This window comes from Colossoma macropomum, unplaced genomic scaffold (assembly GCF_904425465.1).
Source record: "Colossoma macropomum unplaced genomic scaffold, Colossoma_macropomum, whole genome shotgun sequence".
Lineage (NCBI taxonomy): Eukaryota > Metazoa > Chordata > Actinopteri > Characiformes > Serrasalmidae > Colossoma > Colossoma macropomum.
In genome coordinates, this window is record NW_023494804.1 from 1,084,518 (window position 1) to 1,108,419 (window position 23,902).

Below are 23,902 nucleotides of genomic sequence, written 5' to 3' on the forward strand. Positions count from 1 at the left end.
AACATTTTCTTGAGGTAACTTGATAATCTTGAGATTATTAGGAAAAAACTTTTGCTGCTGTTGTTTTCTTGAGATCACAAGACAATCAAGGTGTGAAATACAGGGGGTCCCGGGGGTCCCGGGATCTCCTAATTATCCTCTTGGACCCCCTGAATGTCTCAAAATCAAAATTCTGGGGGTCCCTTATTGTGACGTTATGCTGTCTGTTAGAGACCCTCAAATCCAGACTCAGTGAAGCTGATTGTTTATCTGCTTCCCCCACAATCAGCTTCTGTCTCTGGTGATCTTAACTAACCAGAGCTGCAGCACTGCTCTGCCTCAGGGTGGCGCTGTAGCAGACTGGTTCACCCAGCTGGTCCTTCATAGTCTATAAACTGTATCTGGTTTGTTTATGAAGGAATTCGTTATTTTCCGACGTAGCTGCTGCATATATAGCTACACTGAGTATTAGCCCAACATTAAAGTCAGCACGGAGCTGAAATCAGCTTATTATTCACCAGCTTCTCGTTTGAATTTTCACAAAATGGTGCACCTTAAATGGTGCAGCGTAGGGCTGGGCAATATGACAGTGTATATTGTTATCATGATAAATGATGTCACAGTAAAATACAATATGCTTTTCTGAACATGTTGTGTGTTTTTGGTTGGATTTAAAAAAAAAAAAACTAGCTCACACATCCTAGTTTCTAAAAATCACCCATCCAGCTTTAAGTCATGATCTCAGGATAACAGTCCTGGCCTCTGGACTTCCATATACACATTTTGCTGTGTGATTTCAGCATGTGAGCAGCAGATGGCGCTGTTGTGACACCTCGAATAAAAACTACAGCAGAAAAACAGAACTGAATCTCACTGTTTATTTATTTTCCCAACAATACACAAACACATGATGCAGACGACATGGAGGCAGTAAGTGGAGAATGCAATGATCCAAAAAAGGAGATTATTTCAGTTTTGTATCAATCAAGACCATTTATGAAATGTTTACTACACATTAAGCTGCATATAGTGATCTAATGCATATATATCAGCCTGATTAGTACATATTTAAGACACAGTTAAATGCTGTCTGAGACAAAAGCTGCTTGAGTTGACGTGCTGAACGAAAGCGAGGCTGAAAAACACATTGAGGAAATACCAAAACACACACCTCACCTTCCTCGTTTATCACTCACTGGAAACAACACCGCGCTGAACTCGGTTCTACAGCGTTAAATATATCACAGCACGATCGGCGCCAAACGCAGGCGAGCAGAAAGACAGTAGCAGGGCTGATTTAGTATATTTAACTCAAGGTGGAAATGATGCAGTTATTCAGAGCTGGTCTGTTTTCAGTGTGAGTGAGTCTGAGGAGATTTTCTGATTATTCTCATTAAGACAATCAAAATCAAAGAGAAACTTTATGATCTACAAACTAAAATGGTTCAGTTGTACGGTCGAGTCAGGCTGATCCTGGTGGAGGAATGAAGCACAATCTGAATAAAAACATCAAAAATGGACCCACAAAAACTGAGAGTGAATGATTATATTTTGCTGCCTGCGAGAAAAAGCGATATTAGTCTCCTCAGTTGAGCTTTCCTGTTACAGTAAGCTGTTATGAGATGTGTTTGCATATGACTAAATTAATGTTGCTTAACTTTTATTATTTCTTATTCTGATTAAACCTCCATTTCTCTGCTTCTGCAGTCTGATCTACACTTTTTTGGCGCAGTCGCTGCAGTAAATGTCTCCGTCTTTGGAGACGAAGCGCTTGTCGGCCAGGTTCAGAGAGCATTTCCTGCAGTTGAAGCAGAAATCATGCCAGGTGCCCCCCTCATAGTTCACCACGTTAGTGGCTTTTCCGAACCCTGCAGGTGAAAACAAGACAGCGGGAGTCAGAATTCAGGAGAGTTTACACTTTTAAAGCAACGTTATGTGAGAATTTTATCCTAAAATATCAATTTCCAAATCATTTTGATGCTACACTGACTTATAATAGTGAGAACGGCGTCTCTGTTGTTGCTGCAAATGTCAAGTTGCACAGAAATTATGTTGCAGGCAACTCACAACATGCAATAGGTTGCATTAAAGTCAGTCTTAAAGAAAAAAAATTGGCAAAAAATCAAAGTCTGTGTTGTGTGTGAGTTTTGTGTGTGTGTTTGTGTGTAACTGACCAGTGATTGGGTTCTGGCAGCCGGAGCACTTTTTGGCGACGCAGGTTTTGTAACAGTCCACGCAGAACACTCTGTCCTCATGGGAGGTGAAGCGAGTTCCAGCGAGCGGCTTCTGACACGAAACGCACACAAAACAGGCCGAGTGCCACGGCTGGTCCTGATAATTCACACCGCCGGACGTAATGGCCTGCACACACAACACAACACACAAAACACAAACCCACACACACACACAACACACACAACACAAAACACACACACACACACACACACACACATTTAACACACTTAATATAGCTCAGTTTACACACTCTCACTTCAGAAGAAAACAATAAACGGCTAATTAATTATCTTAAGGATGATTATCTGCTATCTGCTATGAATTATTCAGTATCTGCTATGAATTATTCAGTGTCTACTATGAATTATTCAGTATCTACTATGAATTATTCAGTATCTGCTATGAATTATTCAGTGTCTACTATGAATTACGAATTTTAATTATTTCAGAGCGAGTTTTAAAGGTTCTATCTCACCTTCTTGCAGCCGGCGCACTGCTTGGCGAACTTCTTCTCGTGGCAGGAGCTGCAGTAGATGTTGTCGTTTTTGGTCAGGAAGCTCTGGGAGCCGATGGGTTTTTTACACTGGTAGCAGGTGAAGCACTCGTCATGAAACGAGTTCCCTTTATACTCCACACTCTCCGTCCCTGCAGCCAAGAGGAGAAAACATCTGTACAAAGACCCCAACAGCACCAGCACGACTAAATACAGCACTTCATTTGTTTCTGAGAAAGAGCTAAACACTGTTTTGGCTGGTGAGAATAGTTTATGTATTTTATGTTGAAGTCTTCCTGAGTTTAAAATTTAACCCCCAGAGCTGCAGCGATACAGTAAAACTGCAGTTAAGCTACTGCTAGTTCAGAGTTTACAAATGCAGTAAAAACAATAAAACAGAGATATTTTAGCATTATTTAAACGTTCTGGTTGATTCCACGGCTGGGGTGGAATTTAGCCCTTGTAATTCTTAATTAAACTTTATTTTATAGAATTATTCAGCACTGAATATAAGAAAACATTCACTTAACCATTCAAATAACGTGTTAGCCATCTCAAAAACAATATAATAAGGGTTCCTTTGCTGTGGAGAGCTAACATGCTAACAGCACTGCGACATTAAGGACATTCTTACGATTTACTTTAACTGTATTTTTGAAATGAATAATTTAATAATCAGCCTATCACTCCGGTTGTAATTCACAGTTGTACTTTCAAACTGACCTCGCGAGTCAGTAACACTGAAAATAAAGGAAAAAGAATGACAGAACGAACTTCTGTCCAGGTTGAGAACTGTATTTGCTCTGTTTGTTTACTGTGCAAAACAAACCCTTCTGTGTTCTGAGTGGTTCCTAAAGTCAAAAGGCTCTAGATAAGACCAGCTCTGGAACAGAGTTAAGCTCATTAACACCTAAATACTCCCGTGTGTGAGTTTTGCGCTGCTGACTGTGTTTAATGACTCGTAAAGATCGTAACTGGCTCTCCTCGCTGCTCTCAGTGCAGCTGTGACCCACACAGTGCCGTACCTGCCAGAATGGGTTTGTAACAGGTGTGGCAGCGGGGGGCGTCCTCACGCGAGCCGCATTTACCACACAGGATCCGGTCATCCTTAGTGCTGAACGCCTCCTTGGCCAGATTCTTATAGCACTTAGAGCAGCGGAAACAGTCCTCGTGCCAGTAACGGCCCTTATGGTGAAGCTCCTATGGAGAGAGAGACTTACAGGTAAAGACAGGTTACAGGTAAACAGGCTTTACAGGTAAAGAAACCTCACAGGTTAAGATGCCTTACAGCTGGTGATGCTTTTACAAGTAAAGACTCCTTACAGGTAAGAACAGGTAAAATTGTCCTACCAGTAAAAATGCCAACAGGTAAAGAGAACTTACAGGTAAATATGCTTTGAATGTAAAGAAGCCTTGAAGGTTAAATCCCTTACAAGTGAAGATACTTTACAGTTCAAGATACCGTACAGGTAAAGATGCCTTATAAGTAATGCCTTACAGTTAAAAACAGCTTAGAGCTAAATGAGCTTTAACGGATAAATAAGCCTTCTGGTAAGGATGCCTAACAGACGAAGACACCTTACAGAGAAAAAATACTGAACAGGAAAGGATGGCTTACAGGTAAAGACTTATTACACACAACAGTGCATCACAGGTAATCTGTCTCACATGTGAAGATGCCTTAAAGGTAAAGATAACTTGCAGGTAAAGGCATTTCACAGATAAAAATGCCTTACAGATAAAGACATTTTACAGGTAAATATGTACTTGTGTGGTTAAAATACCACACAGCTGAAATACTTAAAGATACATTTCAGATAAAGATACCTTAAAGGTAAACATGCCTTATAGGTGTAGATGCCTTAGGTGAAAATATCTTACAGGTGAAGATGACTTTGACCGTTGATGCTTCACAGGTAAAGATACTTTACAGGTATAGTTGCCTTACATGTAAATACACCTTAGCAGTATATATACACCTTATAGTCAAAAATGCCTTACAGTCAAAGATGCTTTACAGGTAAAGGTGCCCTAAAGGTAAAGACACTTTACAGGTGAAGACGCATTGCCGGTACAAATCCCTTACAAGTGAAGATGCCTTACAGACAAAGATGCCTTACTGGTATCAATACCTTACATATAAAGATGCCGTCATGGTATAAATGCCTTACAGGTGAAGGTGTCTTACTGGTATAACTGCCTTACAGATAAAGATGCATTACTGCTATAAATGCCTTACAGATATAGATGGCTTACTGGTATAAAAGCCTTATAGATCAAGACAGTTTACTAGTATAAATGCCTAGCAGATCAAGATGCCTTACTGGTAAATATGCCTTACAGCTGAAGATACCTTTAAAGTAAAAATGCCTTACGGTCCATCCAGACTACAGCAATTTAGCCCCGCCCATTCAGCCTACAGCAGTGTAGCTCCACACATTAAGTCTACAGGTATTTAGCTCCACCCATTCAGTCTACAGCAGTTTAGCCCCACCCATTCAGTCTACAGTAGTTTAGCCCCACCATTCAGTCTACAGCAGTTTAGCTCCACCATTCAGTCTACAGCAGTTTAGCTCCACCATTCAGCCTACAGCAGTTTAGCTCCACCTATTCAGTCTACAGCAGTTTAGTCCCGCCCATTCAGTCTACAGCAGTTTAGCTCCACCCATTCAGCCTACAGCAGTTTAGCCCCACCCATTCAGTCTACAGCAGTTTAGCCCCGCCCATTCAGCCTACAGCAGTTTAGCTCCACCCATTCGGGCTACAGCAGTTTAGCCCCACCCATTCAGCCTACAGCAGTTTAGCCCCGCCCATTCAGCCTACAGCAGTTTAGCTCCACCTATTCAGTCTACAGCAGTTTAGTCCCGCCCATTCAGTCTACAGCAGTTTAGCTCCACCCATTCAGCCTCCAGCAGTTTAGCTCCACCTATTCAGCCTCCAGCAGTTTAGCTCCACCCATTCAGCCTACAGCAGTTTAGCCCCACCATTCAGCTACAGCAGTTTAGCCCCACCATTCAGCTACAGCAGTTTAGCTCCACCATTCAGCTACAGCAGTTTAGCTCCACCATTCAGCTACAGCTGTTTAGCTCCACCCATTCATCTTATCAATGCCTTGCAGATAAAGATGCTTTACTAGTATAAATGCCTTGCAGATCAAGATGCCTTACTGGTAAATATGCCCTAAAGGTAAAGATATCTTACAGGTAAAGATGCCTCACAGGTATAAATGCCTTGCAAGTAAAGGCATTTTTACAAAGGTAAAACTGTCTTGCCTACAGGCAAAAGTACATGCATAAAATCATCTCTCATGAGGGCTAAACACAGACGTACGTCTGTTTATCTGTTCTTCCATAATATCATATCTTATCTTCTTATTGTGACTTTGGTGTACTAAGTGTCCTTTGACTGTCAGGCTCTACCAGCTGAACTCATTCTGTTATTAATTAACAGACTTTTTCACAGTGTTTCCTGTTGGTATCTCCCCGTGTTTGGGCTCTGTCCTAATTCCGAGCTCCTGGTCTCACCTTAGAGTCTGTGCCGATCGGCCGGCGGCATTCTGTGCAGGTGTTGGCGCAGAACTTCTCGAAGCAGCGCACGCAGACGGGCTTGTCGTCCTTTTTAATGTACTTCTTGCCCCCGAGGTCCTCGCGGCAGTAGAAACAGTCGAATCGGTCCGTCATGGCGGCTCTGCAGACGGACGGAGAGGAAAGAACGACTGTTAATGATCACATCTGGGCTATAAAGGAAGGTCAAGGAAGCGACATCACTTCAGCCTGGTGACCTAATGCCTGATTACACTGTGACTCATTTTTCCAGGTCGGTTGCTGCAAAAGCGTTTCTCTCTCACTCCCACAGTCGGTCTGAGCGACAAGCTGAGAAACGCCCTGGGAAGCAGCGCCAAGAGCCTTTCATTGATAAGAAAGTGTTTGTTCCTCTTTTATTGCAACGCACAGACAAGTAAAACATCACTCATGACTGACTGCCTCTGTGGTGTAACTACAGGCAACAAAAAGTAAACAGAAGGTACACAGATCGGCTCGACCTGAGAGCAGGAAGTGTTCACTAGAAACACAGCAGAGGAGAGAACTCAGTGAGTGTATTAAAGGGCCCACATCAGAGAAAACTCTGAGCTGAAGTATGTAAACATAGCCATTTATGTTTAGCCCCGCCCATTCAGTCTACAGTAGATTAGCCCCACCCATTCATCCTACAGCAGATTAGCCCCACCTATTCATCCTAGAGCAGATTAGCCCCACCCATTCATCCTACAGCAGATTAGCCCCACCTATTCAGCCTAGAGCAGATTAGCCCCCCAGTCATTTTACAGCAGATTAGCCCCCCATCCATCGTACAGCAGTTTAGCCCCACCCATTCAGCCTACAGCAGATTAGCCCCACCCATTCAGCCTACAGCAGTTTAGCCCCACCCATTCATCCTACAGCAGTTTAGCCCCACCTATTCAGCCTACAGCAGATTAGCCCCCCCATTCAGTACAGCAGTTTAGCCCCACCCATTCAGCCTAAAGCATTTTAGCTCCACCCATTCTGCATTCAGCAGTTTAGCCCCACCCATTGAAACTACAGCACTTTAGCCCCACCCATTCGGCCTAAAGCATATTAGCCCCACCCATTCTGCATTCAGCAGTTTAGCCCCACCCATTGAAACTACAGCACTTTAGCCCCACCCATTTGGCCTAAAGCATATTAGCCCCACCCATTCTGCATTCAGCAGTTCAGCCCCGCCCATTCAGCCTACAGCAGTTTAGCCCCACCCATTCAGCCTAAAGCATTTTAGCCCCACCCATTCTGCATTCAGCAGTTTAGCCCCGCCCATTCAGCCTGCAGCAGTTTAGCCCCACCCATTCAAACTACAGCACTTTAGCCCCACCCATTCAGCCTACAGCAGATTAGCCCCCCATTCAGCCTACAGCAGTTTAGCCCCACCCATTCAGTCTACAGCAGTTTAGCCCCACCCATTCATCCTACAGCAGTTTAGCCCCACCCATTCATCCTACAGCAGATTAGCCCCCCCATTTATTGTACAGCAGTTTAGCCCCACCTATTCAGCCTAAAGCATATTAGCCCCACCCATTCTGCATTCAGCAGTTTAGCCCCATCCATTCAGCCTTCAGTGGTTTAGCTCCACCCACTGAAGCTGAAGTTAATGTTTCAGGATGGATTGCTATTTGAATGATGCTCAATACAGAACAACTCAGAGCTCATTTACATATATCAGTCTTAAAGGCACAGCAACAAAAACAGCCTGTTTAATCAAGAGAGGTTAGATATGAGGTTAAACGTTCATGTACAAAATATTTAAGACTGTAAATCTGTATAATTGATTCTTTCAGAGATGGGACAAGTTTTTCAGTAATTCGTTACCAGCACAGTGGTGTGAGCAGAGGCTCACATGCTCTGCCCTGCTAAAGTAACCGGAACTACTTTTTTCCGTTTTGCTCTGGTGTGGTAAAGACAGATAAAACCTCATAGGAGCAGCTTTAGTGAGAACATTCTCCCAGTCTGTCTCCTCATCACACCATTTACCAGAACTCAGCTTTGACTTCTACATTACAGTGAGTTTAGAGTCAGTGAGTTTAGAGTCAGTGCATTTAGAGTCAGTCAGTTTGGAGTCAGTGAGTTTTCTGCTATTTTCTAAGTTCAGTGAGACGTGTTGAAGTTACTGTATGTGATAATAAACTGTACGATACACATATAGCAGATAGAGATCAGGATAAAACCAGTAGAATATTCCTTTAAGAATAAAGGCAGTTTGCCATGGAACTATGGAGCCCCGCCGCCTCCTCTAACTGAATCAGTCCGTCCATTTATCAGGTCTAATCAAATAATACAGTGCAAGAGCTCAGGAAATCAAACAGGATGCTGAGTAAGTGCAATTATTTGATATAAAATAGATTACATGCAAACATCTGGTTTTATTAGATCATCTGGACCATTCTGTCTGTCCATTCACCCACAGGAATAAGATCAGACAGAGAAAAGAGCCGGAGCCCTGAGAGCAGCAGGACCTATGAGCGTTTGTTTTGAATATATATATATATATATATATATATATATAATTGATATATATATATATATATATATGATATATAATATATATATAGATGATATATATATATATATATATATATATATGGAACATACTATTATTGCAAAACTATATATATACACGCACTATACTATAAATATATATACGTACAAAATAATGTGGCATATTATTATTACATATAGCTACTTACATACTCTATGATGGTTCTTCAAGCAAGTCTTGTCAATAAAGACAATGATTGCATATAGAACCATGGATGCTCAAAGAACCATTTGCATGGTTAAAGGGTTCTTTGCATGGTGAAATGGTTATTTACATTGAAATGGTTCTTCAGATTGAACCCTTTTTGATAAGGGTTATCTATAGCACCAAAGGGGTTCTGCTACTGTTATGACGTCAAGCTTGTAACAGTAGCAGAACCCTTTTTGGTGCTATATAGAACCATATACAACACATTCTCCATCAATCTGAAGAATAATTTCACCATGCAGAGAACCATTTAGACATGCAAATGGTTCTATGAGTGTTCATGGTTCTATATGGAACCATTGTCTTTACTAAAGAACCCTTGAAAAACCATCTTTTTTAAAAGTGTACTTATACACTCATATAGTGTTCTCTATAGCATCAAGAAGGGTTCTGCTGTTGTTAAGATGTCAAGTTAGTAACAACAGAACCATTTTTAGTGATATATAGAACCACACACAACACAGCATCTTTTTTAAGAGTGTGCTTATATATTGTATATATGAAACATTATTATTGCATGTAGATACTTAAATATATGTACTATAATCAGAGCATGTTATACACAACCAGTACATGAACTGACTAACATATACTAATATATACCTACATATAGGCCTTCATAACACATATGGGACATAATGCAGCAGCCTGACGGGACCTAAAAGCCGCCTGCGTGTGGTTTTGGCTGAATGGCTCTGAAATATGCCCGGAATGTGAGTGTGGTGAGCTGAGGAACGCTGACAGGTCTCTGACAGACAGAGAGGAAGCTGGCATGTTTATCTTCAATGGCCTCCAGTTTCAGCGCCATGCTGATCTGCAGACCTGCCAGATTCCTCACTTTCAGCTCAAGGCCCTGCGCTCTGTTAGCGCCGGGCACTACGTCAGCTAAACCAGTATACTGAAAAAATCAGGTTTTGTCAGTAATCCGATGAACACGTTTACATGCACTTCAGTGATCAGATAATGGGGAAACTCCGGATCTTTATAAGTCAGGCAGTAATCAGATTTCTGCTTTGCAACCAGCCAATAAACTTACAGAAGAAGACGTGACGTTTTACTTGAAATTATGAATCTTCTTATATCCTTTATGAATATTGTATCCTTTATATCCTATATCTATCATCTCGCAGCACTGCTGGGCCCACTGTCTGATCTCCGCATGCGCAGACTGAGAAATCCGAAAGAAATCAGAGTAAGAGTTTACATGCACTGAGAAATCTGATTACTGAGCTAAAATCCAGCCTCTTTGTCAGATTTCTTAATCGGATTTCTAGATCAGAGTATGGTGTTAACATGTTTACAATCAGATAACTGCCGAAATCAGATTATGATCGGATGATTGAGTGCATGTAAACATGCTCAATGTTGATGTTTATCAGTAGCGTCCAGCGCTCTGAACACATTACTGTGTCCAAAAGCGTTCAGGGATGAAAACTCTGATCCGTTTTCTCTTCCTGCGTCACATTCTAACGTCTGAACTGCTCGCTTTTATGAGCAAAGTTAGGTCAAACTTCACATAAAACCGTGAGCAAACATTTGAACAGTGGAAAAGGCCCCAAGACCCTCACTAAACTCCAAAAACATCTGAGTCCTCCCTGCAGGAGCCGAGCTCGCCGAGGCCCAGCGCCTCCCTCTGCTCTGCTCTCCGTTCTCCATGTTCTCCTATCTGCCGTGTTCCTCTTTATCAGCCTCACACAGCAGCACACACCTTCTTCTAATCTACACTGCGTCTCCTGTGAGGTTTCCTCACATCTGGCTTAAGAGGAATAAAAACAAACAAAAGCACAGACAAAATCCAGCGTTCAGCTGCTGCTGCTACTGTTATCAGCTATGCTAATGTACTTTAGTCCATGTTCATAGATAACAGTGAGTCAGAAACCACAGAATCAAGACTATCAGAGATACAGAGCACCTCCACACAGTTTGAGGTGGGTGTGTGATTTAGGCAGGCAGTTAGCGCCATGCTAACTGCTTATTTTATATATTTTACAGTAAACCGCTGTAGCTGCACTGTTTGACCCCTAAAATCTCAGTCTCAGTCTATATTAAAGCTTGTTATGCAGTAACTACAGGGACCTCAGTGCAAACTGGCTGAGCTGTTCTTAGATTATAGAGGTGTGTAATAAACTGGGCCTGTTAGGAGGTGAAGTGGATTTGAAGTTCATCCAGAACGAGGGCAGTGGTTTGATGTGTCAGATGGATGATTATATTGCCATCTTTCGCCTTATTATAGTACAATATTGTACATTATAGTAAATTAGCACAAAAAAAAGGGCAAATCATTTTACATGACATCATCGGTCGCGTCACATATACGCTGCTTAAAACCCCCTGCTTAGAACACCTTCCTGCATCCCTGTTTGTACGAAGCTCAAAGGATGTTTTTATTAGTTTATTGTTTTTATAAAAACCTTCAACCAAATACTTATTGTTGTGAATTAAACCACCCACAGTATATATACACACTTATATGTACACTCTTAGCAAGGGTTTGATATAGTCCCAAAACATTTTTAGAGTGGAACCCTTTTTTGAGGTGTATAGAACCCTTTTGAAAAAGTTTCTATATAGAACCATTTACAGTGAATTCTCCATCCATCTGAAGAACCATGTCATCATGCAAAGAGCCCTTTAATCATGCAAAGGGCTCTGTAAATGTTCATGGTTCTATAAAGAACCATTTTCTTTACTAAGAACCTTAAAGAACCATCTTTTATAAGAGTATGGATACTTTTTCACTATGGCTCAGCTGTATTTTTGGCTCCATGCTTTAAGTTTTCATTAAATAAGATTCTGACACGTTTTTCACTTCAGTGCAGTTTCTCTGGAGCTGTTCTGCTCCTGGCGAGCAGCTGTGGTAAACACGGCCCGTAACACGCTCTGTAATGTCCATACAATGAGCTTTTCCCAATGATCTCATTTCGCCTGCATGCTTTTACAAGCAGCTGCAGAAGTTCCTGCGGGAACAAAACTGATTAATCTGGCTTCAGTGGAGCCAGCGATTTGTGGACTGATTGGTGTTCATGCTGCACTAAGGGGAGATGTTTAAAGGAGAACCTAGCCACTCTAGATCACTGCTCAACTCCACAGTGTTTCCTCTGGAAGGTACTTAATGGAGAGGCTGGTGTTCTATCACTCCCACACCAGCATCCGTCCATCCACCTCGTAATCACACAACAGGAAAAGAGCTAACGTCCATCAAACATAATGACGCTGACCTCATCACTGTGGGTAGCTCTGAGGCCCAAACCAGAGAAGATACCTTTATATGATCTTTGCCCAAACAAGTGCACTGTTAGGCTGAGCCTGCACTTCAAGATTTGTAGCCTGATTTTAACCCTGATTCATCCTTTCCAACAAATTATCACGATCTGAAGTGATGTTGCAGGTCGGGAGCTCGATCAGAGGCGATTAACGGCGCAGATGATCTGGTACCACGAGAGGAAAACGGTTACAGTTCCAGCTTGCGTTCTTTTCAGGAGACTCACCTTCAGTTCCTCAAAGAATCTGCAGACACACCTCCAAAGTTCAGTCTTAGAAGCTGGTTGATCATTTTCTGAAGTAATCAAACACATTCAGTGGTGTTGAGGTCTGGACTACTTCTGGTCAGCTTCTTTGTTTGATGTGTCCGTCTCCTTTTCTCAGTGAGGTTCTTCTTGACAGCTACACATCCTTTCAGACCCACAGCGCTGAGTCGTCTTCTCACAGTGGAAGGATGGACAGAAACACCTGTGGATGTTTTCAGATCTGAAGCAGCTTGATTTTCTCCTCTCTCTCAAAGATGAAAGCTTTAAGTGCTGTTTATGGGGCAGTTTTAGGGTCGACCAGCTCTTCCAGGTGGTTGTTAGGAGCCACATTTTCTCTGGAGCTTTTAATCAGTTTTTGATCTCCAGGTTTGGAAACTCCTGTGTTTTCCTTTGACTTCCTTCTTCATTATGCAAGTGGATTATCTTACATCTAATCTCCTCACAAACATCTCCTGAAAAATGAAGAACTCGTACTGGAGACAGACTATGATCACTTAAAGGGGGACAAACAAGAACAGACGAATGGTGAGACGTTACGCAAGACTGAAAAGAACCATTTAAAGAGAAGCGAACAGAACTGACGCTAAAAATGTGGGACAGTGTGAAAGGTTAGCTCTGGTTTCACTGTGCCCAGAAGACCCCCCTCCACCCCCACACCCCCCTGGGTGAAATATGTGCGCTGTGGGGAAAGTGTTGAGACTGGAGTCTGGAGTCTGCGTTCTGGATGACCTCATGCACCAGCATCTGGATCACAGTTGGGTTAGCATGGCAGCCAAGGCAAACAGCAGCCACTCTAACCGAGCATGCTCAGAACAGCAGACGCTACGCCCACGCTACAGGAGAAAAAGGTGGAGGCAACGCTAACCTTATACAAAAATAACATTGCATTTAAAAGCATGATATAATGGACAATAATGTATGCGTTCCTAAATAAGTAATAGTGTGCACAACTAGTGATTATTAAAGAGGAATTCCAGGGATTTTCCAAAATTCCCCCTGTAATTAAGTGGACAGAGAGATTCAGAGTGGTTTGGTGTGAAATGGTTCAGATGTCTTTACAGTGGTGGTGATAGGAACCAGGGGTCGCCATGACTACAACACAGATATAGACATTTTATTTACTATCCAGAACCACCAGTGAACCTACACGAGTCTTCTGAGTTTATATGGAATGTTGATGATGGAAAATAGTGGAAAATCTGAAATAATAAGTTTTCTTTGGGGACTATTTTGCCTCACAGCGCCCTGCATGTATCCCTCCACCATGAATGGAGTTTAAGTTCTCTAAACTATCATAAAACAGTGTCTCAGTCATCAGGCAGTGAATTCATAACCATTTCATGTAGGAACTTTCTGTGAGGGAGCTTTTAGAGGTGGACGTCTGGTTCCTATCACCACCACTGTGAACAGTTCTGACTCGGTTTCTCTAGAACAGAGCGTTTCACGCCAAACCGCTCTGAACCACTCTGAACCGCTCTGAACCACTCTGAACCAATCTGAACCACTCTGTTTAACTTAACTGTTTAAATATGCATGGATTTTGAAAACTTGGAGGACTTCTCCTTTAAACATGCATGTTCTAGTTGTTCTCTTCAGCATGATTTTCTCTGCAGACCCATAAAAGGGTGTGGTGACATTCCGTTCTGCTGCTAAATGAAAAACGCAGCGAAATTAGAAATTGGCCGATGACATCATCGCTCAAAACATCACCTTCACAAAAACCACAGCATTCCCCGGCACACATGCACACACACACACACACACACACACACACACACACACACACATGCACACACACACACACACACACACACGCACACACACACACACGCACACACACACACACGCACGTACACACACGCACACACACGCACGCACACACGCACACACACGCACGTACACACACACACACACACATGCACACACACACACACACACACTCACACACGCACGCACACACGCACACACACACACACACATACGCACACACACACGCACACACACACACACACATGCACACACACACACACACACACACACACACATACGCACACGACACACACACAGCTGGACGCCATAGCGTTCATAAATAAAGACGTTTGGTGGAGCTGCAGTGTGTGTAACCTGAGTGTGTGCAGTAACTGAGCTCTGCTGGGAAAACTCTGCACTCTGCACTAAAGAATGAAGGGAAGCGTGGAAACAGGAAGCTGGAGAAAAACAGAGAGGGATAACAGGAGCGCTAACACTAACACGCTAAACAAACACACCTTAAAGTCATAGTTCACTGTAGCACTGGAGCTACGAGGCTAATGCAGCTAAAGGAACACAATGACCCAGCGATCAGCACCGTGACCAAAACGCAGCTGTTCTCCCATTGGAGAGAAAATCTCCCTGATATCTCTGGATTCTCCCAGACAACAATGAGATCAGATGGAAAAAACAAAGGAGACATTAGCTTAAAGGGGAACTCCAGTGATTTTTACCAAATTCCCCATAACTCAGTGATTGAGCTGTAATCAGAGAGATTCAGAGTGGTTTGGTGTGAAATGGTTCAGATGTCTTTACAGTGGTGGTGATAGGAACCAGGGGTCGCCATGACTACAACACAAATATAGACAAATTTTATTTACTATCCAGAACCACCAGTGAACCTACACGAGTCTTCTGAGTTTATATGGAATGTTGATGATGGAAAATAGTGGAAAATCTGAAATAATAAGTTTTCTCTGGGGACTATTTTGCCTCACAGCACCCTGCATGTATCCCTCCACCATGAATGGAGTTTAAGTTCTCTAAACTATCATAAAACAGTGTCTCAGTCATCAGGCAGTGAATTCATAACCATTTCATGTAGGAACTTTCTGTGGGGGAGCTTTTAGAGGTGGACGTCTGGTTCCTATCACCACCACTGTGAACAGTTCTGACTCGGTCAGTTTCTCTAGAACAGAGCATTTCACACCAAACCACTCTGAGCCACTCTGTTTACATCTGAACCAGGTAATTGTGCATTTTGGTGGAATTCCCCTTTAAAAGTGCAGCCTGCTGCTCAGATGTTACTCCTAAGACAAAGGGCCCTGTAACATCACGTCTCCTCTTGAGTTTGAGTGGAGATCTCGGTAAAGAAGCGACTGGTGGGGGATATGATTTGACCAAAGTAAACACACTATATGTGTTTTTATAGATTGATCAGATGAGCTGTATATGGCACAAGGCTACTTTGTTTATAATCAAAACTCATCTGCTTTCATTGCTTTATGAAATGTCCAAAAACGCAGCTTGAACAATGATCTACTTCCTGGAGCGACGCTACAGAACAGGTGTAAATTTATCAACTTATCAACACTGATTTCGGTTCCTGCCCCTGATGCAAACATCACAGCACAGAGTCAGCGTTTCATATCTGAACTCGCCCTTAAGATAACAGAGCTCAGAGCTCAGAGCTCATCTCACTACCTCACACTCACAACCACTTCACTGACCAGTTACACCTACAAAGAATCTGTCTGAGTGAAACCGCTGCTGAAATGGACAAAACAGAATGTACTATGAATTATTTAGCATCTTCTATGAATTATTCAGTATCTACTATGAATTATTCAGCATCTTCTATGAATTATTCAGTATCTACTATGAATTATTCAGCATCTTCTATGAATTATTCAGTATCTACTTTGATTTTTTCAGAATCTGCTATGAATTATTCAACATGTGTTATGAATTATTCAGTATCTGTTATGAATTATTCAGTATCTGCTATGAACTAAAGGACGTCCTGTAGTGATGACAGTGATGAACTGTGGTGTGGACCCCCATACAGACCCTCCTTTAACCCCTTAAAGCAGAGTTTAAGGGGTTAAAATGACCCCACGTTTACCATGACAACTTCAACAGTGACAAACTGAAAAACTACACGGAACCCGGTGTGGACGGACACGGAGCAGAGCATGTTCAGCCGTGAGCGAGTGCAGTGGAGAGCAGGATCATGTAGCAGGAACAGCAGGAACGCTGGTGTGGAGAACAAATTCCCATGAGTCATCACCGTAATGGCTTCCACATACGCGTTCAGAGAGGCCCAGTCAGGCAGTAAAGGGGAAACTGAAGATCTGTAAGAGACGTTCTCCGAAGAACAGCCCTCAGAACAGCTTCTACTGAGACTCACTGACTGCAGCCCCAATCAGAACCCCTCACTGCCCATTACATTCACAGAAAATGTCCAGTTCTCTCAGGCGCTGCTCACCATACACAGCACAGCATATGTGAGCATTAAAGGGCCCATATCCCACATATTTTACTATCCCCTGAGCTCTTATTACCTTAGATGTGAGTTTATGAACCAAACACAGTCATAATTCATTTGTACATGAACATTTTCCAACCTCTCTCATCTCCTACAGTGAAACGCTGTTTTGTCGACAGCGTTGCTGTTTTCTAACATGCATGTGGCCATATTGATATGAATTTTGTAAAACATTAGCTAACAATAGTTGACTATCTGGACTGGCTAGTTTTCTGGGGCCGCATTACAGAAACTTACAGTAACTTCCTGTTTTTGTCCTAAGTTAGGATCTGACAGGTCAAGATAAGGTTTTACACAGATTCATATTACAGAAGCAAATCTGCTCTTAGTTTAGGAATTTTATCTCATCTTACAGCATCTCATCTCCAGTTAGGACATTTTGACCTACTTGATCGAAGTGTATTAATCAACTGTCATGTCTGTTGCCTAGCAACCGACCATACACACACAGCTGAAACGTAAACACGTCATCAAAAATAATGTTAAAATGTGAGTTAAGCTGCTGTTACTGATGTAAAAAAGGTCAAACAGAACTAAAGTGTGATAAACTGTAAGTGGTGAATGCTGTGAGAGCGCCCCCTGCTGTTTATCAGAGTGTCGCCGCTCCCCAGTTTCAGTCTCCATTTCCCAAACGCTTTAGCCGAGCACGCTAACGTTACTCCTCCTAATAAACAGACACACGTTCAGCTCCGCCTCCTCATTATTCACCACCATCACTGTAATATTTCATCATCAACATTAACACACGAAGGTGATCAGAGGGGCGGTGGAGATCGAGTCTGCAGCGTCTGAGATCTTTAAAACGCAGAGTTAGAAAAGAAAATCATCTCACAGTGAAAGCAGCGTTTTACAGTAGGAATAAATGGAGCTCATTATGCTGGTAGTGAACTATGCTGCTGACTCAGCTGCCTAAAAACCATAGAAACGGACCTTAAACAGAAGTGAGGACCCTGTTGGGGTTCATCCTAAAGTTAGGACAGGATTTAGGAGGTTTAGTCTAGTTAGGATGTTTGTGTGATGCTGTTTTCTTATCTGGAGTTCATGATGAGATGATGAAGGTAGGAACTGTTATTCTGTAACAGCTACTGTATCAAATTCAGTCCGTACTGAAGTCGTCATGGAGACCAAACAGAGCAGATTTCAGAGTTAAGATGATTCTGTAATGTGGCCTCTTGCTTCACTTTCACTGCAAGTTTAGCGCTTTTTGTTATATGCCACATCTCGTAACCTCATGTATCATATAGAATCCCAAGATTACCAGTTGTAAACACAACTTTGTCGGATGTTCAAGCAGAGTTTACGAGCTCGTTAGGTCTGATACAGTGAGGGGATGGAAACACTGGGAGTTGCTGATTACCTCAGTAAATCAGTTCCCAGTGATGGAGAGAAATTACTGAGAGCTAAACATCCTGCAACCATCGTCTCTGCGGTCGGGCAGTTAACTGTGTCGTGTCATGTTGCTTTCTCCCCCGTAGTTGTGCGCATCGCTGTGATGATGCTGCACAGAAACGTGTCTATTAAATAGAGGCTGATTGGTGACCTCAGGTGACTCCTTCCAGGTGTATGATGGAGAGGCAGTAAGGTGCTCTCTGGTAACAAGGCTGGCTATCCCAATATAAGTTCACTTCACACCAAGGCACACTGAGGATTAAAGACTAACACGGCCTTTATTATAGCCGACATTTATTCTCAAAGTCCATGTAAAAATATGTTTAAAGTATTTTCCCTGGAACAATAAAGTCTTTAATCATAACATGTAAAAGTGCCTTTATGTAATTTTTGTTACCTTTAAGACTGATATATGTAAATGAGCTCTGTTCTGATTGGCTGAGCTCCATGCAGTCTGGGGTGCAACACTCCTCATAACTTCTGCATGAACTGCTGTTGGCTGAATGGGTGGATAAATGTAAATGTGTAAATAAGGCCTGCAGCTCAGTTTTAACGTATGGGCTGTATGGAGTGAGTACGTTTTGAAAGTGTTTACAATCTATCAGACACAGCATCGGTTTTCCATGATATGGGCCCTTTAATATCACCGTATTTATTAATGAAGTTATAGTGACGGCTCTAATGTTGAGTAATAATGATTTGTGGTTTTGGGGAAACGCTGTTAAAGGAGCAACTCAGGACACACCTCAGAACTCAGTCTGACAGCCTGGGGCAGAAAGGAAAAACACAGAGACTCACTCGCTGTGACTCGCTGCAGCAGCCAGTAGATTAGATCAGAAATATTTCCTGAACGCGCAGGATTTATCAGTAAACATTACAGCAGTGACTAAATCACACATGAGACCTTAGAGACAATGCTGCAGTCAGACTGGGGGCCTTGGGGTTCTCTCACTGCCATCAGCTGAGTCTCTGTCGTGTGTCCTCAGTCTGGGTTAAAGCCCTGAAGCACAGAGCGTTCGGCTGGAATCCGCCTTAAATTAACCAGCAATGAGACAGAATTCCAGACTGACTATCTCAGATTAGACTAATGCTGTCACTGAATAACGTCACTGTGCCCAACAGAAAACTGTAGGCTTGTATCTTCATTACCTTCAGGCCTTTAAAATGTGGGCGTGGCCGTGTTTTTTTAAATAACTAAAAAAGGTACAAAATTAAATATTTTCAAACTTTAACGATTTATGTTACATGCAAGGGTTCAAAAATGAAAAAAATTGGAAAAATTCCAATTTAAAATAAGTAAGTAATATTTAGCCCCGCCCATTCATCCTACAGCAGTTTAGCCCCACCCATTCATCCTACAGCAGTTTAGCCCCACCCATTCAGCCTACAGCAGTTAAAGCCCCGCCCATTCAGCCAACAGCAGTTGTAGCTCCGCCCATTCAACCAACAGCAGTTGTAGCCCCGCCCATCCAGCTTACAGCTGTTTAGCCCAACCCATTCAGCCTATAGCAGTTTAGCCCCTCCCATTCAGCCTGCAGCAGTTTAGCCCCACCCATTCAACATACAGCAGTTTAGCCCCGCCCAGTTAGCCTACAGCAGTTTAGCCCCGCCCATCCATAGTAAAGTATAAGGAGACTGCTTTTTGAAGGAGACACAATACAGGATAGCCAATCAATCAGTTTACATAGATCAGTCTTAAAGGCACAGTAACAAAAACAGCCTGTTTGATTGTGCCTGTATGAAATGAACTGTTTTTGATACAAATCACCACACAAATGTCATAAGTGGCCTGAAGGGAAAAAGTAGGATAAAAATATGCAGGACATGAGCCATTCAATGTGTGGTTAACTTCCAAAACAAACACAAACTGGTGAAAAAACTTTGGCCCTCTATATTTCCACACTGAAGCACATTAGATCTTCCAGATTTTAGCATTCATTACTCGTATTACAGTCCACTGCTGGACGGTAGATATTAATCCTACAGTAATAAAGGATTCTCATTTATTAACTGGTAAATATAAAAAACACACTCCAGCAACATTTCAAAGGCATATCGCTCATGTCTGACTACGTCTACCACAAAAGAATGTTCACTCTTCACTCTTAAAAATAGTGGTTCTACAAGGGTTCTTTAGTAAGAAAATGGTTCTATATAGAAACATGAAGCAGCAAAATGGGCAACAATAGAAGCCTGTTACTATAGAAGAACCCTGTGGGTGCTATATAGAACCAATTTAAAAAGATTCTGTATAGAACCATCAACAGCCCATTCTCCATCAATCTGAATAGCCATTTCATGATGCAAAGAACCCTTTAATCATGCAAAGGGTTCTTTGAGTGTTCATGGTTCTATATAGTACCATTTTCTTTATGAAAGAACCCTTGAAGAACCATCTTAAGTGTGTTGAAAAGAACAGATTTCACTTAACAGATGTACCAAATATGAAATGAGTCTCTTCAGCCAAGCTACATTTAATAAAGCATGAAACACATTGAGTTTTACAAAACAAAAAAATTCCACGGTCCCAAAGTGCTCCATAGCAAAAATTAAGACCACGCCCATTTTTAAAAAACTCTACATCACAGAAATGAATGAAGATACAAATCTAAAATTTCAGACACAATGACATTATTAAATGAAAATACTATGTAAATTAGAGACGGACAGTGTGAAGCATTCAGTGATCTGGCTCAGCAGAGTAAGACCAGCATGACGTGAACATGTACAGCTGTGAAGTGCAGATATACAGAGACAGAAAACAACAACGGGACTATTTCACTGAAAAGGACAGACATTTTCTCTGTGGTCAGAAATAACCAGAGGTAAACAGCTAAAATGGCCCCATAATTAACATTTTTGCTTCTTAAAACATGAGTTTAGAGGGAAAATCCACCCAAAATAATGTTCTAAATGCAACAACTAGTAAAAAAGTACATTTGAATGTACATCAGAATTTTTAATCACGTATACTTCACATACTGTATGCATACAGTAGTGTTCAAAAGTTTGGAATCAGCTGTGATATTTACATTTTTGTTATTTTATATAGTGTGTAATTAAATATTAAATGTATTTTAAGATGTTTTATTCATTATTTCAATAATTCTGTGAACAAGAAGTTGCAATCTGCACTCATTTGTGCACAAACTGCCACTGAGTTTCAGTCAATGAGGGTCAAAACTGCCTCATAAAGGAGAACTTCAGCGATTTTTCAAATTTTCAAAATCTCTGCGTAATTAAATTATTTTAGAGAAACTGACCGAGTTAGAACTGTTCACAGTGGTGGTGATAGGAACCAGACGTCCACCTCTAAAAGCTCCCTCACAGAAAGTTCCTACATGAAATGGTTATGAATTCACTGCCTGATGACTGAGACACTGTTTTATGATAGTTTAGAGAACTTAAACTCCATTCATGGTGGAGGGATACATGCAGGGCGCTGTGAGGCAAAATAGTCCCCAAAGAAAACTTATTATTTCAGATTTTCCACTATTTTCCATCATCAACATTCCATATAGACTCAGAAGACTCGTGTAGGTTCACTGGTGGTTCTGGATAGTAAATAAAATGTCTATATCTGTGTTGTAGTCATGGCGACCCCTGGTTCCTATCACCACCACCGTAAAGACATCTGAACCATTTCACACCAAACCACTCTGAATCACCTTTATGATATTATTTCCTACCCATGTTCTCCCTCTCTGTGTAACTGTGGCTAATAATTCATATTGTCCTGTGTTTCTCTCTCACTGGCTCTGCAGCAGAGTCCAGCAGTGGCTTCTACTGTAGAATAACTGACCCTCCTCTTCGTCTCTGGAGTGAAAAAGCTAAATAAGAAACAGATTTTCTGTTACAGACACTTTTAATCGCCCACATGCAGAACATTCCTGCAGCTGCCCAACGCCCATCTCCTCACAGCTCTGCCTCCATCCCTCCTTCCCTTCACAAACACACGTATCCGCCTGACTCCGGAGAGCAATCTACAGGTTATTTTGATGATTAATTGAGTGTAAAAGGCTTAAATGAATTTAAATGACAAATAACAAGCCATACATGGCCTTTAGAAGGACTTTATTCAGAATATAGGGCAGGAAGGGAATTTAAAATATGCACTATTATCATGAAAACGACCAGTTTATTGGAAAAGTAAATGTTTTGTGCCTTAAATTCTAATAATCTCAATAGAGAAACCATAACAGCCCTTCATCATCACTCCTGCTGTTAGGGTTCACAACTTTTAGATACCTTCTGCACTGTTTGCAGGCACTTCAGGTGGACTTCATTACCCACAGTGCACTGTTTTATTGCATTAGCTGACTATGAGGAGGTTTATGATGTTTACATCTGCCTATTAGACCAGTATAACCTGAATGGCCAAAGCACACACACACACACACGCACACACGCACACACACACACATGCACACACACACATAGTGTTAGCTCTTCTGTGTGATAATAAAACGCGTCATAAAGGTGTGCGCGCGCCTTTCCTCAGAAACTGGGTTGTGCAATAATAAATACGCTTCCACTGAGCTGGCGTGCATTAATCACACTGAGTCGCTGCACGTGCGCCCGGCCAGACTCATCAGGCTGCAGTGAACAAACAAACAAACAAATAAACAAGCAGACAGACTCACCTCGTCCTCCTGCTGCTGCTGCTGCACGCGCTGGAACCCCTTCTGTTCTGCTCTCTGAGCTCGCGCTGCAGGCGTGTGCATTGTGCTCGCGCACGGGGCGGGACACAGACACTGTCTGGAGTTGGATCGATACCGAGGTCAGTATCGCTGCGCCCGGTACCACAAACGATACTATGGCTAAAACAGCTTTTATTATTATAGTGTATACATATACATATATACACATAGTTTCACTCTGGAGTTCTACAGTTACAGACTGTAGTCCATCTGTTTCTCTGATACTTTGTTACCCTGTTCTTCAGTGGTCAGGACCCCCATGGACCCTCACAGAGCAGGTACTATTTGGGTGGTGGATCATTCTCAGTGCTGCAGTAACACTGTCTGTGTTTACATGCAAAGATTTTTGCCAATCCGATTGAATTCGTTCCGATTACAGATTCAGACTGAGGCATTTATTCTCACTGTACTCAACACTCCAATGAAAATCTACGTTTACATGCGCAAAACAAGTAATCCGATCCAAAATGACGCGCATGCGTGGAGTAGCGCTTAGAGTAAACGTTACCATGATGGCAAACATCACGTGAGTCCAGTCACAGTGAGATGAGTTTCCAGCTGCAGCGTTTTTGTTTTTAATTGTGTTGGTCATCCTCTAGTCCTTCATCAGTGGTCACAGGACGCTGCCCACAGGACATTGTTGGCTGGATATTTTTGGTTCAGTCCAGCAGCGACACTGAGGTGTTTAAAACTCCAGCAGCACTGCTGTGAGATATCAAAAAATGATTTCAAATATCAAAAGTATCAAAAAAGTATAAAAAATATCAAAGGTGATATTTGAGGTGATATCAAAAAGAGTGCCAGGTACTAAACCAAGCAGAGCCGAGTTGAGCCGCGCCGAGTCAGTACCATGCAGTAGCGGCTAATATGGCTTCATTTTAACCAAGTAATAACAAAATGGTCTCTTTTCATTATTTCTTATTGAAATTCTGCTTATGTTGATTATAAATTTCGTCCTTCACAACAG

The 23,902-nt window shown here is 42.0% G+C and overlaps 1 protein-coding gene across 1 annotated transcript; it reads right to left on the bottom strand.

Annotated features, from left to right (window-relative positions):
• Nucleotides 1-843: 843 nt before the first annotated feature.
• fhl1b (four and a half LIM domains 1b) lies at nucleotides 844-22,955 on the bottom strand. Its single transcript, XM_036595214.1, has 6 exons — nucleotides 22,879-22,955; nucleotides 6,232-6,394; nucleotides 3,733-3,907; nucleotides 2,690-2,859; nucleotides 2,154-2,340; nucleotides 844-1,847 (listed from the first exon to the last, which is right to left on the bottom strand). The coding sequence occupies exons 2-6, from the start codon at nucleotides 6,385-6,387 to the stop codon at nucleotides 1,693-1,695; spliced, it is 843 nt and encodes a 280-aa protein (XP_036451107.1). The 5' UTR covers nucleotides 6,388-6,394; nucleotides 22,879-22,955; the 3' UTR covers nucleotides 844-1,692.
• Nucleotides 22,956-23,902: the final 947 nt, after the last annotated feature.